This window comes from Podarcis pityusensis, assembly GCF_964106645.2.
Source record: "Podarcis pityusensis genome assembly, chromosome: 1".
NCBI lineage: Eukaryota > Metazoa > Chordata > Lepidosauria > Squamata > Lacertidae > Podarcis > Podarcis pityusensis.
In genome coordinates this window covers 60,917,741-60,944,553 of record NC_138028.1, presented here as the reverse complement: position 1 = coordinate 60,944,553, position 26,813 = coordinate 60,917,741, and the positions used below count along the sequence as shown (strand labels likewise).

Below are 26,813 nucleotides of genomic sequence, written 5' to 3'. Positions count from 1 at the left end.
GCAGAAGGTTCCAGGATCAATCCCCAGCATGTCTAGGTAGGGCTAGGAAAGACTCTTGTCTATTTCCATAACAGAGCTGGGAAAGACACTGCCAAACAACACATACAACACCAATCTAGATAAACTAATACAGGTATGGGGAAGAAATTTAATTAAGTTCACATTTAAAGGTGAACCTACCAAATTTGCAGATTTTAAAACAATGCACAAACCGAAAAACAGCCACCCTTCAAAATTCACATTACTCCAAATTTTGCAGTGCAGTTCTCTGGCTAAGAAATGTGTACAAAAATGCACATGCTAGGATAACAGGTTGTGCTCCCATTGTTATTTGAATGTGTCAAGGTTTGTGGGATATTGGAGCAGTATTTTGTATCTTTGCTATATCCCTCTGCTGTCAGGAGAAGGTTTTTGAAGATAGCCAAGGGCCTAGTGGCTGCAAGAAGGTGTGCAGTTGATGGTGGGTTAGTCAAGGTATTTAGGTATCCCATAGTTTGTCTTGTATTTCTTATGTTGGTATGGGTTTTTTTGTTTTTGTAGAAGTTTTTTAGACAGTGTAGGTTTTTGGCTTGCCAGGTTTTTACCTGGAGATTTTGTGCTGTGTGTTGGAATAGTGGGTGTAGATAAGGGCCAAAACATGACCCAGATTCATTTTTTAAAACCCTACAAAACATTTCCCAGTGCGAAGTTATTCCACAAAATATATCATTGGACATAATGTATTTCACAACCCTTTAACTTTTTTTTTTAAGTTCTCCTTCCAGCTGCTCATTTATAGTCTTTATCTTCAGCACAATGCACAATATATATTTCACTCTTTTTGCTTTTTATTTTCATACAGTAGTATTCATACAGTAGTATTTTATATAGAAAAATACTAGCTCTTTTTAATTCTGAACACTTTAATTAAAGTAAAAATGTGAAATACCCGATTTCCAGACACAATTAATTATAATATGCAGTTCCAGATCAGAAGGTATAATTAACTTCTCAGTATCTCCTATTGCTAATAATCACCCAGTCTGTAACTGTAACCAGAAATTCCCCCTGAAGGCATCTCATTCCTGATCCTTAATTGGAAATCAAACAGTTCCTTAAATGTAAACTACCCAAGCATCTACTTGTATTTAAATTTCACATTCACGAAAGCTTTTAGTGTTGAAAAAGACATTAATTATCACAAAGGAAATACAATTTGTTTTCAATATACAAAGCTGACATTTTAGCAATGTCAGTTATAAGCAGCTAAAGATTAATTTCTTACTCAATTTGCTTGACATGTAACACTCATATTTGGCAGATTGTAGTCAGGAGGAGAACTGAGTAGGGGAGAACAATTCATAAAAGGTCACTGGGATCTGAATTAAAGAAGCAAATAAACAGTGCAAATTGCCACCATTTTCACTTTCCCTTATAAAACGATGTGCATAGGGGAAACAAAACACCACTGTTCACGCAATCACTGGGCAGGTAGGAGCCACATAAACCTGCAGCCTGCCACACAGTTCCTAACCCATGGCCAGATGGGTCATGTGCAGAATAAGACTCTCTGCACTCCCACCTCAGCATTATGCCTATCATTCATATAGCACATTTCAATGGTACAAAGAGCCAGGGGCGTAGGAAGGAGTGGGGGTGCGGTGTACCCCGGGTGTCACTCTTGAGGGGGTGGCCTGCAGCATGCCTGAGCCATGCGTCTCTCCTTGGAGTGACGTGGTGGCTCAGGGCCCCACACTGCCCAAAACAGATCGCCGCGGCACCCCTGGGTGTCGGAGCAGCTAGCTACACCCCTGCCAAAGCGCTTCACAAACATCTCATCAGCTTTTGCAAAAGTCCTGTAAGGTGGGCTGGTATTATAATCTGCATATTGTTTGTACAGTGGTACCTTGGGTTACAGACGCTTCAGGTTACAGACTCCGCTAACCCAGAAATAGTATCTCAGGTTAAGAACTTTACTTCAGGATGAGAACAGAAATCGTGCGGCTGCGGCGCGGCAGCAGCAGGAGGCCCCATTAGCTAAAGTGGTACCTCAGGTTAAGAACAGTTTTGGGTTAAGAATGGACCTCCAAAACAAATTAAGTTCTTAACCCGAGGTACCACTATATGTGGGCCGGTAGAGCCAGGGACAAACTAGCAAAGAGTTTATTGCTGAGGTGAAATCTGAATGTGTCACTACACTGCATCTAATACGATGGTTTTGCAAGACATTGAAAGCAGTCTAATTCTGTGTGGCAATGGCTATCATGGGTGACTGGCTCCAGCCAGAAAACTGACATGCTCAATGGTTACAAATGGCTGCAAAGCATCCTGAGTGCTTGTGAACTGGTCCTCAAAGTTTGTTGGATCAGCAGTTTGGGAAAGAGTTCGCTTCTAACTGTTAATTGATAAAATTGTCAATTTCACACCTGCTAACTTAATGTAATGTAGCATTCAGAAATACTACTCTGAAGCAATAGAGTTCTGTAGAACGGGAACCATTACGCTGTCTTTGTGGAGAATGCTAAAGTATAAAATCCTTAGGGATAACAGTTACAGTTCACATAATGTTTGGTTAGCCACAGCATTTAAAAATCAATAAACTGAAAGTGCTCAAGTTGTTTCCCATCTAGCATGGGGGGAAAGCATATTTACCTTCAGAATCACATCATGCTGCAATGAAGGCTACCATGGTGATGAAGCAGCAGCAGTTTATCTATTGTCATCTGGAGACTGGGGACAGGAGTGACCTTTACATGCTCTCATAACTGAGGCTGCAGAAAATAAATTCATTCATACAGATAATTTGCTTTATCTTATGGGACAGGAAAGGCAGTATCCTAATACTACAACCCAATTAACTCACTGCTCTATGAAGCAGTACTGATAATGCACATGGGGGATGGTATAGGCCCTGTCCTTTCAACAAAACACCTGGAACATGATAGTTGCAACCGAGGAGATAGAGAGGAATGAAAGAGAAGTTGAAATGTAAATGATGTTCAGATAGCACCCACTTTAAATTTCAGTATCCTGCAAAGCAAAATAATAAATAATACACCATACAACTAAAGCAAATGACACCCCCCCAAAAAAATCCTAGGAACTGTAACGTAATTCTCTAAAACTACACTTCCCAGGACATCATCCAAATATATTTTCAGAGTATGAATCCCAAGGGTTAGTGTAGGAACATTGTTTGTTTGTCATATTATTTATGAATGAATGAAAGGTAGCAGGGCAAATTAATGGAAACTTTATGCTGCTTACAAAAATTGTATACTGTTTTTAGTCTCCACGTTTTCCTCAACATATATATATAGACTGAATGGAGGATGAAAAAGACCGCAGGGAAGGTCCATTTAAGTCTCCTCAATAACTAGTGTTCTACGACAGTGACAGTAATGTTAACAAACTAAAGTATCAGTTCAAATCACTCTACAGAAGTGAAATTAATAAGTCTGAAAACATAAGGGTAATATCAGGACACTCAAGAAAACCCCCTGCCCCAATTCTCCGTCTATATTCTGCAAACTACTCATTCTGGGAACAGCTTTAGCACCATCTCATTGGATTTCTCAGGGTTGGCATCACCTCAGATTTAAAGGCCATGCTGGAGACACTCAGGCCCAAATGACCCAGAACTAGTCACAGTAACAGAAGCCAAAGAACATGGAAATCTGACAGTTTTTCTTTTTAAGAATCCCAGGAGTTGAGGAGCACAAGTCAAGGATGTCACTCTGGGAAAACAGTCAGATGAATGATATTCCAGTGCTTCAAAAGGAATAAACTGGCAGAGAAGCAGCTTAGGAAGGTAAGGCTGACAGGAAGTTCAAAGAACAGGGAGGAGTCCAGGATACAGGTGTGCATGGATAGCCTGGATACATAGGTCAACAGTAACAGAAGCTTGTCCCTACTAGATTTTATTCTTTACTAAATAAACCAGCAACCAATCAGGTTGCAATTGCTCAAAGCAATTGGAAGTGAGAGACTACAATGAACAGAGCCAGAAAGTCCATCGACCCTGACAACAAAGGGTTTAAAAATTTTGTAGACATCATGTGTTCAGTGCTGTGGGTGTATCAGGCAGGAATGTTCCTTAAATTTTCACTACGCTTAAAATGTCCATATCCTGGTCCTATACAGTACTGGGCATTTAAACAGGTACTGTTCATATACTGCAGACTTTACTAAGGTTTTTCACAGAAACACCTAGCTTCTAACACTCTTTGTAGCTCAATGTACTTTAAAATAGAATGGTAACTGTGAACAATTGCCTGAGTCCATACCTCTACACAATCTTTCTTCTTGAATAAAGCCTCAGGCACTGGTTGCTAACAGGCTGATCCTTGACAGATCATCTGATTGTACCCTACAGTGGAAACTACATCCCCAAACCTGTAAAGCATTTCAAAATTCCCTTCCCAATCGCAGAAGGATGCTCCTTGCCTGCCCTGAGGCCTCAACCCTAAAGCCTTCATGCTCTGATAATCCTGGGCTTGATTCTGATACGGATTATGTTGGTACCCAGTCAAATAAAGATTGTGTGCTGCCGATCCATTTGTACATTAGGCTTCCTGGACCTATATCAGTTCACAGGCTATACAAAATGTTCAACCGGAATAAAACAGATACAGTACAATAATACACATCTGCAGTTTGCAAATATGTGTAAAATAACTCCAATCCGCAATAAACATAGCAGTATTGCAATTTCTTTCATGACAGCTGCAAAAAAATTAAAAATTGAACACCCCTCCCACATCATAACGAGAAATAAATGATATCTCCAACATAATTACCTTTGATTCATAAGAATCTCTCACTAAAAACACTGGCAGACATTCCAAAACATATAATTACTAAAGTTTAATGAGCAGCATCTACATGACTGAATAGAGCTGATTAGTGAACTATGGACTTGCAATGAAGAGATGGTAATGCAGGATTTCAATAACTTCTCTGATTACATAACATTTACAGCCTCTAACCCCGATTATAAAAAATAATGATTTCAGCAAACACAAGAAAAATTATTAGTGTACTAGTCAATGAAAATGGGGGAAAATCAATTCATATTTGCAAGCTTTCCTAGTTCTACTTTATAAATCATGCTGAAAGAAACCACTTTTACACAACAGGAACCTTTCCATTTCCTTGCATACCAAGTTTGTCTAATTTTGGGACATGTCTATACCCATAACCTCATTAAATATGCCAAAGGGGCATTGAAAAAGCATGGATTCCAGAACAAATCTTTTCCAAATGAGGCATGACCACAAACTTTAAAATGTGTGTTTAAAAAACTGCTGTGCTACTAGCTGGGAGGTGCACATAATTCTGTTTAAATAAGAAGTTTTTCCTCAACCTTGTGCAGCCATCACAAATCACATAAATGGATGAAAGAAAGTGCTTAAACGTCTCAGCTAAATAATGGTTGTGCTATATATTGGAACAGACAACTTTTAAGTTCTAAGAATAAATATAACAAACTTTCAAGCACTGAGTCATAGGAAACATTTCAGCTGTACAATGCATTATAAAGACATGAAAAATGTGCAAAAAATGTACATATTCTTTATCATAAATGAATAAAATGCCGTTTGCTTGTCCTGTCTTTATAGGAATCATGTAGAAAACTGAAAGGGGAGGAGTTCTAAGGTATCTTCAAAAACTGCCTTTGCTTATTGTGGTAAAAATGTCAGAGAAATATATTAAGTGATAAGAATGTAATAGGTATATTGGGTAATATTCCGAGGTGGCTATAACATGCCAGGTGTCCTGAAATTAAATGCAGTCATGTTCTTTAGCATATTTTATTAGCAATGAAACTCAACATTTTTATATGTGGTTTGAATTAGGTCTTTCTTAAAAATAAATAAATCACAATTTGGAACTCAGGCACAGTCCATAAAATATTCACATTAAATCTCTTGCCTTTTTAATGTGTAATTATTTTATTTTCAGTTTTAAGCACCAAATATGAGTAACTCCAGCTCTCAAATTTGCAACAGAACATGAGAGGTTTGTTGCATTTCTTCAATGTTGTAGGTAAAATTTACAAGTGTTATTGACATAGCTCCACCAATGATAAATAGACCACTTCTTGCCATCATTAAGCAACAGCAAAATAAAACAATACATAGTGAAAATATATTTAATCTAGGAAGCATTTCAAAATTCTGACATCCCTGCAGGGATACTAGTGCAGCAAGGGGAAAACTTGCTAAGACAGGGATTTGCTAGGATTTGCTAACAGGAATCCTGCAAGTCTTCTTGTCTTCCTGCAAATGCCTGTCACAGTTATAAGGCTGCTTCTTACCCCTTTCACTGTTCACTGAATATTCATTTTTTCACCCTATTTTCGCTGGCTGTTTTCCATTGTTCCAAAGGCAAGGGAAAGAGGAGGGGGCAGGAAGAAAAGGAGGTGACTCATGTCTGTAGTAAATGATGGGTTTAGTCCTTTTGCTAGTGGGGGTAGAATTGGGGAAGGGGCAGACAGAATTGGATGGCATGTGGAAGAATGAAGGAGGAATAAGGGAGAAAGGTGTGTGCATGAGAGAGACAGTTTAGGTCTCTAGTGACCAGGAGGAGAAAACTGGAGAGTAGTAATTGTGGAGGGAGCAGATGGAAGTTAAAGGGGCAGTTGCAGTGCTGTAGAAAAGCAAGAAGAAGGAACTGGGAGAAATGAAAGGGAACGTTTCAGTGTCCCTCCCTTCTTGCTGTACTCAAACTACTCCCTTTCCTCAAATGACTCACATGAGAGAGATAAAGGATGTAGAGCCCTCAAATATTCCATAGTACCTTCATACAATGTCTTTCATTCCTGGGTATCATGCTGTCTTCAGCATGAACACCAAGACTCAAGACTCAATGTAGTAATTTAGAGCTGATACTTCTGTAACAAGCACCTCCCCCCATGCTTGTTCTATATCCAACAACTGAATATAATTTTCTCTAATTGAACAAGCTAACTGACAGGCTTGCTCTTAACATTCTATTTACCATATAGAACATATACCATAACACGTGCACGCAAAATGGGCTGAAGAATAGGAGACTGGAGGAACCATGGAAATGGAGTGGTCTGTGTGCAAAGGAGAGTTGAAAAAAGGAGGAAGGAGGAGGTAGGAAAATGGGATGTCAATGGAGGGGGAAAATGGGGTTGGAAAAACATGGAGGAGTAGGAGGCATGGTAATGGGGTGAAAATGAAATCAGGGGTACAGGGGAGGGAGGCATGCAGATGAAGTGAAAGTAAAAACGGGGGTGCAAAGTGGAGAAGCACCAGTTCCTAAAGTTATAGATGTGTTATAACAACGGGCTTCAGAAACAGGGTTAGGAAGGTGAAAAGGAGGTTCAGTAGTTGCACCAAGTAGGAGGAAACTCTAGAGGGTTAATGTGTGACATGGAGTGGGGGTTGCTGAGTGGAGCAAGCAGGGGCCAGAGCTCCCCAGTATAGTGATAAGGGTGGGGCTGGCACTCCTATTTCCTTCCTGCCACCATAACAGGCAATTTCCAGACAGGCCATGTTTACATTTGGCTGTGATGAGGCCAAAGAAGGCTGAAGAGTGCAGTCACCTGTTGACAGCCCCTGACATCTGGTATATTTTAAATAAATACAAAAATAAAACAAGGAATAAAAAGTCAGAAAATGAAAAAAAATTAATGCCCAGTAAGCAATAAGATATTTGTACTGATTTCTGAAAACCATGAGCCATAAATAACATTTACTACGAAAATTCCAGGAACATGAAACGCAACATTCTATAACTGTAAAAAAGCATTCACCGACATGTACATCTGAAACTTTAAAATGAAAGGAGCCTCCTTTTTGTTACAGCAATTGCATGATGAAGCAGAAATGCAAATTTTGCAAGTTTGACCAATAGGCTGTTCCCATGGAAATGGAGTACATAGCTCTTCATATTATGTACACTGGACTGGATAATGTGGCTATTGCTATTTTAAAAATATGTGCCAACTTATATAGTATTTCAAAGTTCTGGATTGAAGCTGGAATGTATTGGATGAACAAAAGAATCAAATCTTTCCTAACTGAATATTTCACAAGAGCATAGAAATTTGAGAATGTTTACACGTATAATACTGGGAGTGGGGGTGACTTTCACACAATTAAATTTTGACTTGTCAAGTTAACACTCAATTTTTATATTGGACTTTTGCCTCTGCAAACTCATTGCTACAAAAGTATTCATGAGAATCCATAGGAATGAGCTTTACTAAAAGTCCTGTGATACCAAAATATCCCAGTTGAAGTCTGCTTCAAATATTGAACTAAATCTAAGCAAACCTGAAGCCAGAAGTGTTATCCAATAACTAAATATGTAAACATGAGATTCCACTTCAGTTTCCAACCTAAGCAACTGGGATGGGGGCGGGAGAATCAATCAAATGATAATATTCGTGTTGTTTCTAAAATGCATAGTATCCCCACATTTCTGCTCTAAAAGAGATTTAAGAATGCAATTTGGTCAGTAAGATTTTTAAGGCAGGAAATACTCACCTGTCCCCATCTTGTCTCCAGAACATTACAATTGCATTAATTGACTGTTCTGGCTTCCATCTAACAGTATGAAAATGTTCACACCATCTGTTTGTGTCTGACAACAAAATCCCCAGGAAACAGCAAGATATAACTTGTTCTACAATTCAGCAATTAATCCTCCATACTTTTTTTGTTTTTTGTTCTCCTACTGAAAAAAAGGAAGTTTCTTACCATGAATTCCTCCTCTCTGAAGTTGCTTCCACGACTTGTTTATAGAACACTCATCACAATTTGTTTGCACAGAGTTTTCTGGGAGGTTCAACAACATTTACTGTTTATGAAGCACTTGTTCGAATTTTGCAGGAAGGTTATACAACGTCACATCAAGCACTTGTTATCCCACACTCTTCAGTGCATTTTCCCATCACAAGTGGCAAATCCACTTTAACTGTGCAATTACTGCTGGTATGTGACTGAATCCCATCCGCAGAACAGCAACAGTTAGGAAGCACCCTAAGTTTCTCAGAGAGCATTCCAAGTCTTTAGACTATCCACTCCCTCTAAAAGACCTCTTAATGGGAAGAGACGCCTTAGCCTTTCTAAACTAGAGTGGAAAAACCAAGAAACACCCCTCTATCCCTAGCAGAAAAACTATTAAAAATGAAACCTCTCTAAAAAGTTTACCATGGGAACTAATAAACCTGAGTTCCACTACGTAATTAGAGAACTAACAACTTCAGTTCCAACATGTGAGGAGACTGAGGACAAGGAAGAATGAAACCCAGGGCACCCAAATTGTCTTCCCCACATGTATGGCAAGACAGAAGTCTTTAAAGAGGATCATGGTTTGCTGAAGGACCAGGGAAGGCAAAATACCCTCTGGTAAACACAGAGAAGTGGAATTCCAAGTCCTCTGAGGTGTAAAAATATCACACAAACCCCAGGAAGGCCCACAGTGGACCACAGTCATTGTAAATGTATCATCTGCAACACCCTTCTACTAAAGGTTGTGTCTACAGAAAACAAAGCATCCACAATGTAGTATTTCACAGAAGTGTGCAAGGAAGCCAAAAGTGCACATTGAGGACTGGGCTATGATCCCTGCAGGTGAATTCCCAAGATTGATGTTTCTAGGATTTGAAACAAACCCTTCAATTTAGCAGAAGAGTTGGAGTTATGAAAATTGTACCTTAAACCTTTGCTTTAACCTGTGTATCATGTAAACAATAAAGATATTGCATAGTTTTACACGTGGTGAGAGTAGATGCTGTCCTACAGCAGATGCCTATCCTGTTGCCCTGGAACCAGGAGCAGAAAGGAAGCACCCTTCCACCACGGACAGGGGACCCACATCACTGCAAGGGAAGACCAGCCTGGCCCCACCCTCTGATCCGTGAAGTTTGCATCTCCACTCCCTGACAGAAAGAATACTATCTTCCACCTTCCATTTGTTTTAGGACTTCAGAATTGAAAGTAAGCATATTCTGGTCCCATCCATCAGCTAATGTACTATGAGCTATTGCATGCGTAGGCAAACTAAGGTCCGGGGGCCGGATCTGGCCCAATAGCCTTCTAAATAGCCCAGTAGCGGATGGTCTGGGAATCGAATTGTTTTTACACAAGTAGAATGTGTCCTTTTATTTAAAATGCATCTCTGGCTTATTTGTGGGGCATAGGAATTCGTTCATTGTTTTCTTCAAAATATAGTCTGGCCCCCCACAAGGTCTGAGGGACAGTGGACCAGGCCCCTGCTGAAAAAGTTTGCTGACCCCTGAGCTATTAGATTGTGTCTATGAATTTGGAGGGGGTATCACATTACTACATGTTTCTTTGTAAGCTGCCTTTAAAATCATTTGAATGAAAGTCAGGGTTTAAGAAATCTTACAAATTAATAAATAATAGTAGATGACATGATGTGGGGAGGGAAAACTGGGAAGGACATAAGAGTCTGGTTTCAAATGTACCCATCAGAAAAGGCAGCTTCTATCGGCTTTGCTGAGAAACAAGCTGCCTTTGTTTTTTCTTTGCCCTAGCATTACACTGCTAGGATAGGAGAGGGAGATGCTATGAACCAGAGCCACTCTATCAGCTCTGCTGAGAGACCATATGCTTTGGATTCTCCTCTCCATGAGCATTTTGTATCCCAGCTTTTTGTTACAGCAAATCTATAACTTTAAGAACCAGTACCTGAGATTTTCCCCTCTTCCTCCCTCCTCTGTTGTTATTGCATCATGTTTTTTTAGATCGTAAGCTCAAGGAACTGCCTTGCTTTTTATTGACCTGTAAGCCATTCTAGGAACCTTTACAGCTAAAGAATGGGGTAAAATGCTTTAAATGAATGAATGACGTTTTCTTATTAAACACAGAATTAAACCAACCAAGTTTTGGGGATTTGCCAGCGGTGCTTTGCTGGCATGGTCTGATGAACGCTGACTATGCAGTTCCCTAAGCAGGACGTAAACTAGCAATACAGTCATACCTCATGTTATATTTGCTTCAGGTTATGTTCTTTCAGGTTGCATCCTGCGGTGACCCTGAAGTACTGAAAAGGGTTACTTCTGGGTTTCGTCGCTTGCGCATGCGCACAAGCGCCAAATCGCAACCCACGCATGCGCAGACACGCCACTGCGGGTTGCGCTCTTTTCATGTTGCGAACGGGCCTCCGGAACGGATCCCGTTCGCAGCCAGAAGTACCACTGTACTTGCCTCCATCCTGGGCTGAGCAAGTTCCAGCTGCTCAGCCCCACTCTCTTATCCATAGAATTCCTGTCGGAATTGTTGCCTCAGCCTGAGAACTGCTAACTGTCAGCAAAGAAATACTGGACTCCACCACAGAGAAAGTTCTAGCTGTTCAGTCCCACTTCTTTGCCTCAGAGGTACTCACAGTCGGAGGGGTTGACTTGTGCCCACTGACTCCAAGGAAAACCAAGCATGAGGGCAAATAAAAATTTTAAAAAATTAAAAAGCTGCCTGAAGAAACCTGCCATAATTAACATTATAAGCCTGCCCTGCACTTAGATACACATGAGCCCTACACTGGACAAAAGCTTCCTGCATTGTAGGGGGTTGGACTTAGATGATCCTTGTGGTCCCTTCCAACTCTACAATTTTATGATTCTATGTGCATTATAATTCTGTGCATTATCACATAAAACACTGGTTCCCAGAGGTATACAAAAATGGTAAGAGTGTGTGAGCTGCTTAGACATTTTGATGATTACATTATATAAATCATGTTGGAAATAAAATAAATGAAAGACTGGGCAAGCACAAGTCCAAAAGTCATGAGCAGTGCCCTGTCTCTGGAACCGTAGTGAACTTGGCCAAAGACAAATGGATGGGGAACTAGAATGCTAACACAAAAATCTTTAAAATGTGCACATTCAGGTAAGGTGCAATGGGAAGCTTCCATGGACTTTAAGGCATGTTAATTTATTGCTGTGTGTTTTGGGGATCAGGGACTTATGCCTGCAATTGTGTTGCTAAATGGTGTGTTTCTATCTAATGACTGCATAGGTTGAACAGACCACATATTGGTCACAGTAGAATAAAATGCTGTGTGATGCAGTCATGCAATTTCTCCTCTTCAGTATTGGGTGACTTTTGGATGTCTGAAACAGGGTCAGCAAAAAAGTAGGACAACTGCTGTAAAAGATATAGCATACTGTCTATTGTCATATTGTTGAAACTCTATCATAAGAGCCTATAAATCCTAGCCAGTATGACATGAAGTGGAATTACAAGTTTCAATAGAAGATATGAGCTAAGCAGGCACATTTCAAGTGAACATCTTCATAAGGATGACAAATCCACACAAATTTTACACCAGCTACAGTTGTTGTTCCCAACAGCTTCAGAATGACACAACTAGAAAGCAGGAGCATCCAAGGTCACTAAACTGAAGATACCTTTAGCAGAAGAAATAAGCTGAGTAAATAAATAAATAAAATAAATACTTTCTGGAAATGAATATAAAAAACTCACTTAAATTTAGCCTTGCTACAATCAGAAAAGAAAACTCATCAAGGTCACTGCCTGACACTGATGATAATTCATTTCTAACAATAAATAAGACAGCTAAATCTTGAACTGGAAAAGTTCAAAGTACTATATTTGTATAGTCTATTCTTGCAGTCTCTTTTATTAGGGCAAGCATATTTTTGAGTTCATGAAATAAGTCTTGACTTGCTGCCTTTTGTGATGGTTCCCTTTGTGTTGTGCCACAGCATGAAGCAAAGAAGCACACTTGCTCCATGGCTGGACGGTGATGTCGCACTGCAACCTGGACAGGTAACACCCCTGGAGGTAATCAGCAGATCTCATAAAGGTTCTTGTATGTCTCCTTCTCTCCCCCCCCCCCAAACTAATAAAACACTACTCATCCACCCGTCTCCAATGGAAGTGCTTCAGGGGGAAATGGTCAACTTCCATATTTGTGTCATTTTCACAAACTTCAGTACAACTGTGTTCATGTTATCTGAAGATCCTGATCATGGATATTCCATATCACATCTACTTTATTCCTTCAGCAGGATGGAAACAACAAAAAGAGAGGTGGAGGGCAAAGGTAAGAAGGGATTGGTATGAGCAAATGTAGTTGCATGTCCCTAAGCTTCATTTCAGCTGGAGATGAGGCATCAAGTCAACATGGGCAAGATTAAGTAATATCAGAAGAGGTGCCAAGAAGTATCAGCCCCTTTCATCTCTATCAGGCATAACTTGCCCATTTCGTTTCCTTTCTATGCAATTGTAAAGTGTTTTTTCCCCAACACATTTTACTTTTTTAATATCCCTTGGGTCTATTCTGTGTTCATTTTTCAAACACAGTTTTATAACATTCTCCTTACTGATAATTTATATGTCCCGTCTCACAGAATCTTTTCCTTAACCGTGTTGTGAAAAGCTTTAGTGTGCAGCATTCATGGCAAACTATACAATATTTTTGTACATTAATTTGTTCTTTTCACTGGGGAAATATTATGGCTTGTTACTGTTCAAGTTTTCTGAATAGGTTTATTCTCAGTTTTATCCTTTTTATTTAATCACAGCATTGTTACTACTACCTAGGGGCACAAAAACAGCTAATGCTGGGCACCTTAAAGTCCGACTGATTTCAGTGATGGAGTTAAGCATGTGCTTAAAGCATGGGTAGGCAAACTAAGACCCAAGGGCTGAATCTGGCCCAGTTGCCTTCTGGATCCAGCCCGTGGATGGTCCGGGAATCGCCGCGTGGATCGGTGTGGATCTGATCGTTTGGGCTGCGCCAGCGCGCATGTTTGGCGGCACGTCCTCCCTTCTCCTGGCTCCTCCCTTGGCTGCCTGGAGCCGAGAGGAAGGGGGCTGGGCTTTGTTGGTGCCAACAGCAGCAGCATTAGCACTTGAGTGACTGCCATTGTAAGCAGGCTCAATTTGGGCTTTGTTGCTGCTAGCCCCTCTCCGGAGCCCTTTCACACACCACTCATCGTCCTGCTGCCGCCAGCCCCTGCCACTCACAAGACACAGGTAAGCAGCCACCGGGGCTCATCCGGTGCTGTGGAGAAGGGAGGGGAGAGTCGGGGGTGGCTTAACTAAGTAGAATGTATCCTTTTATTAAAATGCATCTCTGGGTTATTTGTGGGAATTTGTTCATTTATTTACTTTTTCAAAATATAGTCCGGCCCCCTACAAGGTCTGAGGGACAGTGGACTGTCACGGCTAAAATGGCCGCTGTTTCTTTAATGCGAATAAAGCTGGGTCAGCATGACTCAGCGGTCTGCACCAAGTTGTATATATAAAGTGAGAAATGTTAGTTTGTGCTGAGGCTGGTGTTTGGGTTGGTTGGTTGGTTAGTGCTGGTGTGTATAGTTATTCAGTCGTGTTTTGCACAAAGACTTTTAAGAATAAAACTCTGCAAGGATATTCTCGTGGACTCTTTTATGCAGACAAGGGTCCGAGGACCAGGCTGAAGAGACAAAGGGAGGTCAGAACCCTTTCCTTCTTTTTTTTGCTTTTTACAAAAAAAAAGGTTATGGGCCCAGTGTTTCTGAGCATGTGCAGAGTGCAAAACAACTGACAGCATCTCAGCAAGGAGCTGGTGAGTCCTGGTGGTGGAGCCAGTGGCTGTGCGTTGCAGCAGCTGGTGGCAAGCTGTAACTGTCTGCAGTGACGCTGGGGCGGCTAGGATCTGAGGATCAGGAAAGCACTCAGCGTCGGCTACTGGAACAGTTTGAACTGCTAGAGGACTACAGTAGGCGACTCACAGGGCGGCTACACCAGTTGCAGAGCCAGGTGGGACCTGAGGGTCAACAGAGGCAGCAGCTAGAAGCCGGTGAATGCCAGCCAGGACCATCCAGTTGGACTCTAAAAAGAGAGTCAGGAGAGATTGCTGGAGGCCCCACAGAAGGGGCTCAGCAAGCACCAGCAGAGATGGCAGATTTCCAGTCTTCCCAAGTTGTAAATATTGGGGGAGGCATCCCTTTTGAACTTCTCTCAGAAAACAACTGGCTGAGTTGGTCAATTAAAATGCAGCAGTTGTTAAGGAGAGATGGACAATGGGACTGTGTTGAAACTGAGGTTTTGAGACGGGACTCTGCTGAGAAAAAACGGCTAGATGAAAGGGCTCGTGCCCAAATTATGTTGTGTTTGAGCAACTCTCAGTTATTGCATGTAGCAAATGCCAGCACAGCGTTTGAGTGCTGGAATTTATTAAGGGCAATGCATGTCAGAGAAACTGCTGGAACTATAATTTCTCTGACCAGAAGGCTGTTCAGGACTGTTATGAAAGAAGGTGAGAGTTTGGCAACTCATCTTCAAACGCTGAAATCTCTGTTTCTTCAACTACAGCAGAGAGGTAAGCGTTATGATGAGACTGACCAAACATACATTATCCTTTCAAGTTTGCCTGAAAGCTGGTTGCCTGTGATTAACAGCATGGAGAGTATGCGTCCCCGAGATCTGACCCTTGAGTATGTGGTTGGAAGATTGACCGAAGAAGCAGAAAGAAGGTCAGATAGACAGGCTGAACTCCAAGAGCAGAGGAGTTACAGCCGAGGGGGCCAGCAGCAGAATCCGTCAATGGAGCAACGCCAAGGTTTGGACTTGGCCATGGCGGTGAGGAGGTGCTATAGATGCAAACAACCCGGGCATCTCCGACATCAATGCAGGGCAAAACTTCCAGGAGACGACGTGGAGCAGAGACAGCAATCGACCCAGAAACGTAAGCAGAAGGGGTTCTCTTCAGGGAAGAACACGCGTTCTGCTCAGTTTGTGTCTGCATTTTCTCGAGAGGAGAGAAAGATACCTCGAGGAACATGGTTGCTGGACTCTGGGAGCAGCAGGATTATCTGCAACAGTCGGGAGGACTCTAAGACCCTGGGGAAGCAAGCCGATGGAAAAGACTCAATCTATCTTGCTGATGGTCGTAGAAGCAAGATTGATGGCCAGGGAACATGTTTCCTGCAGTGCTTGAACACTACTCTACCAGAGACTCTGTTTGTCAGCAGTTTGGACTATTGTTTACTGTCTGTAAGCTGTGTGATTAATGCAGGGTATAGTGTTAACTTCACACAGGATGGCTGTCTGATAAAGAATGGAACTCAGGTATGTGGCCATGCAAAGTTGGAAAATGGGTTATATGTAATGCAGGACAAGCCTTTTAAAGCAGCCCAGGTGGTTCAGGATAATTTGCCAGTTCATAAGGGGCGTGTACATGAACTGCACAGAAAACTGGGTCACGCCAATTTCCGTGTGCTTTCAGAGATGCAAAAGGTGTGCAAGAACCTAAAAGTAAATAGCTGTAACTGTTTCCTAGATTGCAATGTATGTAAAATGGCCAAATCTAAGAGGAAGCCTGTGGCTTCTAAAAGTGACAGAGTATCTAAAGAGGTTTTAGAACTTGTCCATTGTGACGTGATAGGCCCTTTCCCACATAAGACTGAAGGGGGCGCCAGATATGCTTTTCTGGTAATAGATGATAAATCACGTTTTAGTTGGTTGTTTTTGTTAAAGCAGAAATCTGAGTGTTTCCCCACATTCAGAGAATGGGTTGCCCAAGCTGAAAAGCTCTTCGCTCGCCCTGTTGTGCAGTTGCAAACAGATAGGGGCGGAGAATTTCTGAACAAACAATTTGGGGCATGGTTGCGACGTAAGGGGATCACTCACCGTTTGACTAACCCTTATAGCCCTGCTGAAAATGGTCTGTGTGAAAGACGTGGGGCTGTAATACAGTCGGTAAAGGACTGCCTGCTAGTGGATGCAGGATTGGGCCACAACCATAGGCTGTGGGGCGAGGCTTTTCTGACAGCGAACTTTTTGATTAATAGAATCTGGTATAGCTCTATAAAAGATATTCCTTATCGTGTATTGTTTGGGAAAGAACCAGAGTGGACAATGCTCCATAACTGGGGTGCTTGGGCACATGTAAATATCCCCAAAGCTCAGCGCCAGAAAGGGGGCGCTAGAGCGCAGAAACTGCGGTTTGTGGGATATCAGTCCTATGGCAAAGGGTGGCATTTCAATTTATGCCCAGGATGCGTGATTCTGTCATGAAGTGCAGACTTCACTGACCAGGACAGATGGACTGCGATCCATGCCAACCCAGATTGCCTACTGCCCCTGCAAGTGAGAGAAGAGGCTTCTTCTCAGCCATTGGCAACACAGGAGCAGGATGAGGAGGAGGCACAGATTTCCCCAAAATATGTAGATAATACTTCTCTAGAGGAAGAGGAAGAAGAGCCAGAGATAAGGGGGGGAGAAGAAGTAGTTGTGCCTAGGCGCTCCCAGCGTTCAAACAAAGGTGTACCTCCTCAGCGTTTGACCCTAGGAGGAGTGAGAGTATGCAATGTGAGTTGTGTGGAACCACAAAGTTATAATGAAGTCTTAGACTTAACCCCTGGGGAACGTGCTTTGTGGGAACAAGCTATGAAAGAAGAAATGGACTCTTTTAAATGTAACAAAGTGTTTGAGGTTATAATGCCGCCACCTGGTGGCAGAGTGGTGTCATGCAAGTGGGTTTACAAAAGAAAAACCCTTGCATCTGGGGAACCACGTTTTCGAGCCAGATTAGTAGCCAGAGGGTTCACTCAGATTAAAGGGGAGAGTTATGATGAAGTGTTTTCTCCCACTGTAAAGAGTGAAACTTTTCATTTAATGTTTTCCATTGCTGCTGTAAGACAACTAGCAGTGCACCATTTTGATGTTGATGCTGCATATCTGCATGCAAATTTAGACCATGAAGTGTTAATGAGACAACCCCCTGGGTTTGAAGAGGGGAATGGTGCAGTCTGGCGTTTGAAAAAGGCTGTTTACGGTCTCAAACAAAGTGGAAGGTGTTGGAACCAGTGTTTAAATGAAGCCCTTGTAAAACTTGGTTTTAAAAGGAGTGTGGCTGATCCATGCCTGTACACCAAGGGGAAGGCAACAAATATCTAATGCTCTTAGTCTTTGTTGATGATTTGCTTGTGGCAGGGAGTTCCACAGATGAGATCCAGAAGCTCACAAGTCAACTGGAAAAGAGCTTTAAGCTTAAAGCCTTAGGGCCTGTAAGCAATTACTTGGGAGTAGAAGTAAGGCAGGAAGCAGATGGAAGCTTCCTATTGAGTCAGAAAGAGAAAATTCTTCATTTGATAGAGCAGTTTGGCATGGAAAACTGCAAGCCAGTTCAGACTCCCATGACACCAGATTTCCCAAAGACACTGTGTGATGATGAATTTGATCAGCCTGAGTTGTATCACTCAAAAAAAGGATCACTGTTGTATTTAAGCCAGTGGTCAAGGCCAGACATTGCATATGCTACAAATGTTCTGAGCCAACGTGTATCTAAACCCAGTACTGCCGATTGGTGTGCTTTGAAAAGGCTTATCAGATATCTAAAGGGGACATTAAATGTATGTTTGAAGATATCTAGTACACAAGACGAAAAACTAGAAGTATTTGTTGATGCGGACTGGGGAAGCTGTGTAGCTACCAGAAAATCTACAAGTGGAATGGTTATGATGTTTGCCAATTCCATAATTGGGTGGAGGTCAAAGAAACAAGGATTTGTTGCGACCTCATCCTGTGAGGCAGAATATGGGAGCCTGTTGCTAGCATGCAATGAAATCATGTGGTTTATACAGATACTAAAAGATCTAGATTGTAAAGTAGATTTGCCTATCCAAGTGTATGAAGATAGCCAATCGTGCATTGCATTAGCGGGCTCAGAAATAATGAAATCTGCATCAAAACATATTGCTATCTGTCATGTGAATGTGAGAGATTGTGTACAGAATGGAGTGATCAAACTGGAGTATGGTCAATCACAAGATAATATTGCTGATATGTTTACCAAGCCTTTGCCAGCAACATGCCATAATGAATTGATGACAAAACTGGGTTTATGTATATAATGTATGTATGTATTGTTTCTGTTGGGGTTTTTCGCATTTAAGAAACAGAAGGGGTGTCACAGCTAAAATGGCCGCTGTTTCTTTAATGCGAATAAAGCTGGGTCAGCATGACTCAGCGGTCTGCACCAAGTTGTATATATAAAGTGAGAAATGTTAGTTTGTGCTGAGGCTGGTGTTTGGGTTGGTTGGTTGGTTAGTGCTGGTGTGTATAGTTATTCAGTCGTGTTTTGCACAAAGACTTTTAAGAATAAAACTTTGCAAGGATATTCTCGTGGACTCTTTTATGCAGACAAGGGTCTGAGGACCAGGCTGAAGAGACTCTGAAGAGATTCTTTTTTTTTTTTTTTTTTTTTGCTTTTTACAAACACTGACAGGTTATGGGCCCAGTGTTTCTGAGCATGCGCAGAGTGGACCGGCCACCTGCTGAAAAAGTTTGCCGACCCCTGGCTTAAAGCTTACCCTCTGAAATACATGAAGATGGCAATCCTATACACACTTACTTAAGAGTAAGTCCCACTAACCTCAATGCAATGTTCACGTATTCATGAATAGGACTGTGCTGCAAGTGCTTAACTCTGTCTAGATTGTTCCCTAGAACAATGACCTAAAATGAAGGTCTTATTTGAGAGGGGTGTGTGCATGCTGAATTTAAACTATAAAGCACATTAATATACCTTTGTGGGTAAAACGTTTCTTCACATATGTACCATGTTTGTAATTCTGAATCCTATTATCTTTCATAGAAATAATCTCTAAATATTGTCTAAGTACATATAATAGCACAATGGCCCCAATCTTGCTAGCTTCCATTCTAGTCAAGTTGGCTAAATCTTACAATCCTTCTACCACAGTCAGTGGTTGAGACCCATTGAAAAAATGGCTTTTTAATGATTGCAGCCATGAGCAAATGGCACGAACAAGTCCAACTCTTTGATTTAAAACACAGTCTAGGCCAGGGGTCAGCAACCTTTTTCAGCCGTGGGCCAGTCCACCATCCCTCAGACCATGTGGTGGGCTGGACTGAATTTTGAAAAAAATAATGTACAAATTCCTATGCCCCACAAATAACCCAAAGATACATTTTAAATAAAAGGAAACATTCTACTCATGTAAAAACACGTTGATTCCCGGACTGTCCGTGGGCCGGATTTAGAAGGCGATTGGGCCGGATCTGGCCCCTGGGCCTTAGGTTGCCTACCCCTGGTCTAGGCCACCATCTCAGCACTGTAGATACTTTGACTTAGATTGTGCCACACAAATGCATAACCTTCCTTAATTGTCTACCAGCCAAATGTGGTAACATTTGAAGACTTATCTACAATAACTTCTCTTGAAATAAACTAGATTTTGCACAAATGGTCACCACAAAAATGGTGTTTGGCAATTTATATGAACTCACAATAAGTAAAACAGGAAATTTTCCCATTAGTGGAAGCCCTGTCTTATCAGGTTATCCAACTGCAGTAAGAGTTTCTAGGCGTGCTCAGACAAATGCATTTTAAACTCCTCTTCAAACCTTCATGCAAATTGCACAAAGGTCGGATGACCAGCCACGTGATTGGGGACTCTTGCACATATGTCCCTTCCCCAGCCCTTAGTTTCACTTTTTTTGTACACTCAAGTAAATGCTTGAAAACAACTTTTGTGGTAATCATTTGTGCAAAATCTAGTTTCATTTCAAGAGTGGTTGGTTATCTATATTGTCTTCAAATGTGACCATATTCGACGGAGTATGGACCAATTCCTGTACCTTTCTAAAAATTTCTGCCCAATCAAGTTTCTGCTTTTGGGGGGGGGGGGGATAAAGCCAGTTGATAACCGTCTTGGTAAACCTTTCCACCTGGAATCTTAATTGTGTCAGTTGTCCTAAATGACTCATTATGAAAGCAAGCAATTTACAGCACGTCATCCAATGGTTTTAAAGCCAGGAAACAGCGACAGCCTCTGTGGTATTTTACCAGCGCAATCCGATAAATGTCTATTCAGAAGTAACTCCCATTGAGTAAGGAAGGTAAGGTGAGTTGGTATGGAACTGCAATCTAAGAGTACTTTTTAGATGCAGTTTTCTTAATAATAATAATAAGCAAAAGAATAAATTCCACAATGAATAACTTTTGAGTATTGTAGTAATTTCCCAGCTACTGGATCAGTGAGTGGTGCCATCTTCTTTGAAGAGTCTCATCTTTATTTAATAATCCTCCACAAACTACCATGTTATTGTATACAAACTGATGTTGAATAATGTATATTTTATAGTCTACTCAAAACCTACAATAGCAATGGTATCTCAGAAATGCAGACAAGTTTATTAATGCACCATAAAGCAAACTGCATCAAGAACAAAAATCATATCTGTCTACCACTCCACATATTCAGTGGTTCTTGGCAGCTTACTCTACTATAAAAGAAAATTATGGTCACAGTTTAAAAGCCACATGGATCTTGTTTAAAAGACAGTTATTCTAGCTTTAAATCCACATGTACCTACCCCAAAAGATAACTGTGGGATCCATTACACTGTATAGTTCAAAAATGCAGTATATACCACAATGAAAAGAGTTAATAACCTATGTAAATAATCATATTCATGAGCAGTAAACCAAAAGGTATTTTAAGTGCCTCAGAATACCTTTCCTGAGTAGTAAATTATGCAAAAATCAATTCTCATAATGTCTGTGCATGCAATAGTTGCCAGATGATAAATCAGACAGTGAATTCCTAACACAGCCCAGCATCTTGTGCAGGCTGAACTTAGGCAACTGTCAAGGAATATTAATAGTGTATACTCATTTTATCAAGTTGTTGGAGAAACAGACCCACCTCGGCAGATGGTCCCATTCCCCACATATCCAGGCTTGCAGGTGCAGCTATGTCCCCTGACTGTGTTAGTACAGATTGCATTCTCATCACAGTTGTGCTGTCCGCTGTCACATTCATCACGTTCTACAAGAAAACAATGCAAGAGAAAGTGAGCAAGGGGAGGGAGGGAAAATAAATTTTCAGCTTGCTGATCTGACATTTGAAAAGCTAATGAATGGTTACTACAATGGCTGAACACAGCAGAAGAGACATTAGATGCAGAAGCCTGACATGGACCACTTCCATTTCAGGTTTTGATTCATGGCAGACAGCCTACAAATTTTAGACAGAAAAAACCCTATATAGTTAAAAAAAGGATAGAATCAGAATAGAGTAGAACAAAAATGCTATCTAGGGATGAATATGAATATTATCTCTACAGGAGCATGCAGCTTAAATACTAGCTCTGTTATACATTTCTCCCTAGATTTCTGGAGTTGTGGTTCGAGGACCCGATCCCCGCAAAGTGGAATGAATACACAAGGACACGTGATATAAGGTTAATGGGCAAGAAAAGGCCACAACTTTATTGATTACAGCAAGTGAAAAGGTATTGGCTTAGGCATTGGATTACGTCAGCTGACTCCACCCCCTCAGAGAGGGGTGAGTCTAAAACAAGGGGGGTTTATTCACCAGTAGGTGGAGCCTGTTGATGCTAATCCAACTATAGGCTCTCCCCTGATGTCACCGGGGGTCGTGCCATGGCCTCCCGCCAAGCAGGCATCGGACAGAATACACGACCGCCGGATTCCTTTAACGGAATACCCAAAAATTGAAGGCATAGGCGATGGCCACACCTAGCCCTTCGACACACCACAACACATTATTCCAATGCCTAACCTACCCACCAATACCACGAAAGTTGTGACGATTGCTACGAGGTAGGCGAAAAAACCAAAAAGCCTAATGCCAAATGGAAAAATTCCTACCAGGCCCCCCGGACAACCAGGGCGACCAACCTAAGGTCCATAGCAAGGCCAAGGAAAAACTAGGACCCTGAGCTCAAAGGGAGTGGAGGGTGGGTGACTCACAACAGGACAATGAAGAGTGAGGCCGAGGAGGGGCTGGCGCCGCAGCATTTAGGCTGCTGAACACGCCCCCTCGGAGGCACCTGGTTGGGTGCCTGCCGATGGGCGTGGGCGCCAGCCAGGTGAGTGGGACGCAGGGGGCTAACGCCCCCTGCTAGAGGCGGAGCTCGGCTCCCGCCCACAACCACTCCCCTCTCTTCCAGGAGGAGAGTCTTTATTACCCTCAATACATCCTTTTGCAGAGCATCTGCCCCCTTTTTGTAGAGGATAGATGCTAAAAAATCAGTAGATTTACCTCCTTTTGAGATACAGGGATTAGAGGCAATTAGAGGTGGTAGGATCAATAAACAGGCATGTAAAAAAAATGCAAATATAGTTGAAAGGACAGAAAGGCAAGCGGAAAGTTGGAGGTTTCTCTTCCTGCTCCATCAAAAGTTAACTCTTCCTCTTCCCAGCAAGCTGACAATTTGCTTAGACAGGCTGTAGGAAGACATGTTTCCTATTGGCTTCAAGCAATCTGAACCGAAGGAGGATTAACTTTGAAAGGGAGAGTAAAGAAGGGAAGGAATAGAAGTCAATATGTGGTGGTGACCAAGTCTCCCAAAAGTCTATTCACCACAACACACTGGCCTTCATTTACAATAGTGAATGGATCAATGGTTTTATTTATATCTGGAAGAAAGTTACAACATGGGTTTCAGAGAGAATCTCTTCTAAGTTCCCCATTTCCCCTGTTATTCAGTTTTCCCTGACTATATACAGTTCTGATTACTTAGTTCACTGCTGAAAAGAAACCATGAGAAGAGGACAGAACTTACCAAAAGCCACATACTTATCAACTCTAATGTTCATATAATGGCCACAACCATTTCAAAGTGCATCTGCAGAACAACTGTATCTCCAAGCTACAGATAGTTATTACTGACTTGCTATTCAGACAAGGGAAGGCTTCCTTTAGAGCATCACATCGCTTCGACTTTGATTTAGAATGTGAATATCCATTTATTATGTGAATGCTGCCAGCATGGTGAGGATCCAGAGAATAGCAGCAGAGGTTTTGGAATATTCACTACACAATAATGAATGGACTAGGCATTCTTAGCTTGGGGAAAGAAGATTAAGTGGCGCTAGTAGAACAGGTTTAAAACTGTATATATCAAATGTTTGTCATGAAGAAGATGGAACTTTTCCCCATTGTCATTGTGAGAAAAGCAGGGCACAACTGAATTGAGCACCAGCAGCATGCAAACAGGCTGGCTGTGAGGGAACACGGTTTGCAATGTGCCAGATGGACTAAGGATCAAACAGCTGTGAGAAATTATGGAACTTTTATCACTAGAGATTATTAAAGAGAGGCCGGAGATGTACCTGCCAAGGATGCTCTAGGTAAGAATTTCAGCACGTAGTAAAGCACTGGAGCAGATGTCTAATGGTATCTCTTCCAAGTGTGTATTACTATTGCTCTATTGATATAGGAAACTTGGAAGAGGGTATTTTGAGATAACAACAGTATTTATTTTACAAATCTTTAATGCCAAGCTCCCGCTATAGGCATTCTGCAAATTTTGATTCACTTGAACACTTTAGTGGACACCTTAGCACCAAACTTAAAATCATAGAGTTGGAAGGGATCCCAAGGGCCATCTAGCCCAATCTCCTACAACACAGGAATCTCAGCTAAAGCATCCATAACAGATGGCCATTCAACCTCTGCTTAAAAATCTCCCAAGCCACTGGTTTGGGTCCTACCCTCCAGAAGAGGAGAAAACAAGCTTGCTCCATCATCCAGGTGACAGCCCTGGATAGCTATCATATCTCCTCTCTGTCTTCTCTTTTCCATGCTAAACATACCCAGCTCCCTCAACTGTTCCCCATAAGTCTTGGTTTCCAGACTCTTGATCTGCACATGTTCCACTTTTTAAATTGTGCTGCCCAGAACTGGACACAGTACTTCAGGTGTAGTTTGACCAAGGCAGAATAGAGAGGTACTATTACTTCCCTTGATCTGGACACTCTGCTTCTGTTGATGCAGCCTAGAATAGCTTCTTCTTTTTTTACTACTGCATCACACTGTTGACTCATGTTAATCTTGTAGTCTACTAAGATCCTTAGGTCTTTTCCACATGTACTTAGTTTAGATTTATGCAGCTAGTTATTGCTGTCTAAGAAGAGCACCTTACATTTGCCCCTATTGAAATTCATTTTGTTAATTTTGGTCCAGTTATCCAATCTGTTAAGGTCTTATTAAATCCTGATTCTTCTGCAGCATTAGCTACCCATCCCAGTTTGGTGTCATCTGCAGACAGAATGAGTCGATCATCCAAGTCATTTACAAAGATGTTGAACAACAATGGGCCGGGGAAACAGCCCTGCATCACCCCACTTGTCACGTTTTTCCAGGATGATGAAGAACTATTAGTGAGCACTCTTTAGATTCAGTCAGTCAACTAACTACAAATCCACCTAACAGTTACCTTGTCCAGCTCACGTTTTACTAGCTTTTCTGCAAGAATATCATGAGTGACTTTGTCAAAAGCCGTACTGAGATCAAGATACACTATATCCACAGCATTCCCCTGATCCACCAAGCTTATAACTCTCTATATAAAACTTCATCTGCTTCCCTCCCAAGCTCTTTTCTCTTTTTATGAAGAGGAGCTTGAAGAAATTCTATCATCTGTCAACACAGTGCAAACAGCTTCTGCACAGGTGAAGCTCTCACACTCTCTTTTTATATTCTTAAAGGGATAAGATTGGAGAACCAGTGACATGCATGTGTCTGCCATGGCACTGTAGTATGAGTCAAATGCAGGACAGCGTTATAAAAACTTCTCTTGTGGTTGTCTGATTCTCTTAATCCAAAATGAGTACTGGGTCTTTAAGGCAATGGAAAAAAGACAAGAGCAACATCTTCAGTACCATAGCATGGGGCCTGAATGTGCAATAACACAGCTTTCACCATTCCTGCTGCTTTTTCACCCCTTGCCTCTGACACAGTCAAGGCCAGAAGACACTGAACAATCACATAGCAAAGCAGGTGAAAGGAAGCAGCAGAAGCATTGCAAAATTACATGGAGGGTGGTGGCACAACTGAATAGTAATTTGTGAGCTGCACATTTATTTTTGAAAGCATCACATTTTGTACTTTGATGCAGCTGTCAAAGACCACACAAAATATGTGAACTTTTCTTACTTACGACAGATGTTCATCCATTCATAAAAATGGAAGTTCATTGAAATAATGACTAATAAATGCTTAAATTCTAATCTTAAATGCTTCCCTACGAGAAACTAATATTTACATTAATTAAGTTTACTTATAAGAAATTGCTGTAGATTATTGTCAAAGTTAATATGATAGCTGTGGCAAAGCATGATGTAATTTATAGATTTTCTGTGTGTTTAGATACATTTAAAGGGACGGGGCTGGCGCTGTGGGTTAAACCACAGAGCCTAGTACTTGCCGATCAGAAGGTCGGCAGCTCGAATCCCCGCGATGGGGTGAGCTCCCGTTGCTCGATCCCTGCTCCTGACAACCTAGCAGTTCGAAAGCATGTCAAAGTGCAAGTAGATAAATAGGTACCGCTCCGGCGGGAAGGTAAACAGTGTTTCCATGCGCTGCTCTGGTCACGACTGGACCTAATGGTCAGGGGTACCTTTACCTTTACCTTTACCTTTACTAAAGACACTATTCTCATCCCATTCTAATTCCATTGTCTGTATCAGACAAATTTTCATATCAAAGCCTTGGATATTATTTTAAGAATGTACAGTTACAAAGAAAGAGATGTAGCCTTGAAAATTGGATAAGTCTACTAAATCTCTCAGTAGTGGTCTACAGATTAATTAGTAACTGCAAGGTGTTTTGATCTTTTCACATAGAAGGCAGTACAGGAGATCAAAGCAGCAAAGTAGTTATCAAGTAGCTGGTGAACTGCACTCTGCTTCTTTAATTTCAGCTATAGCATTTGAAAACAGGAAGATTTTTGCTCACCTTACCATCAACCTTGCTGAACAGCAAGAGATACAGTGCTTTTATTGAGGGGTAGATATACATGAAAAGAGAAACTGACTTTTCA

The 26,813-nt window shown here is 41.5% G+C and overlaps 1 protein-coding gene across 4 annotated transcripts in view; it reads right to left on the bottom strand.

Annotated features, from left to right (window-relative positions):
• NELL1 (neural EGFL like 1) overlaps window positions 1-26,813 on the bottom strand; it is a 391,785-nt gene that overhangs the window by 122,570 nt on the left and 242,402 nt on the right. For all 4 annotated transcript variants that reach the window (XM_080983235.1, XM_080983238.1, XM_080983236.1 and 1 more), the window contains one exon: window positions 21,668-21,790. In XM_080983235.1, the coding sequence (XP_080839361.1) occupies window positions 21,668-21,790 (123 nt within the window). The remainder of the gene's footprint in view (window positions 1-21,667; window positions 21,791-26,813) is intronic.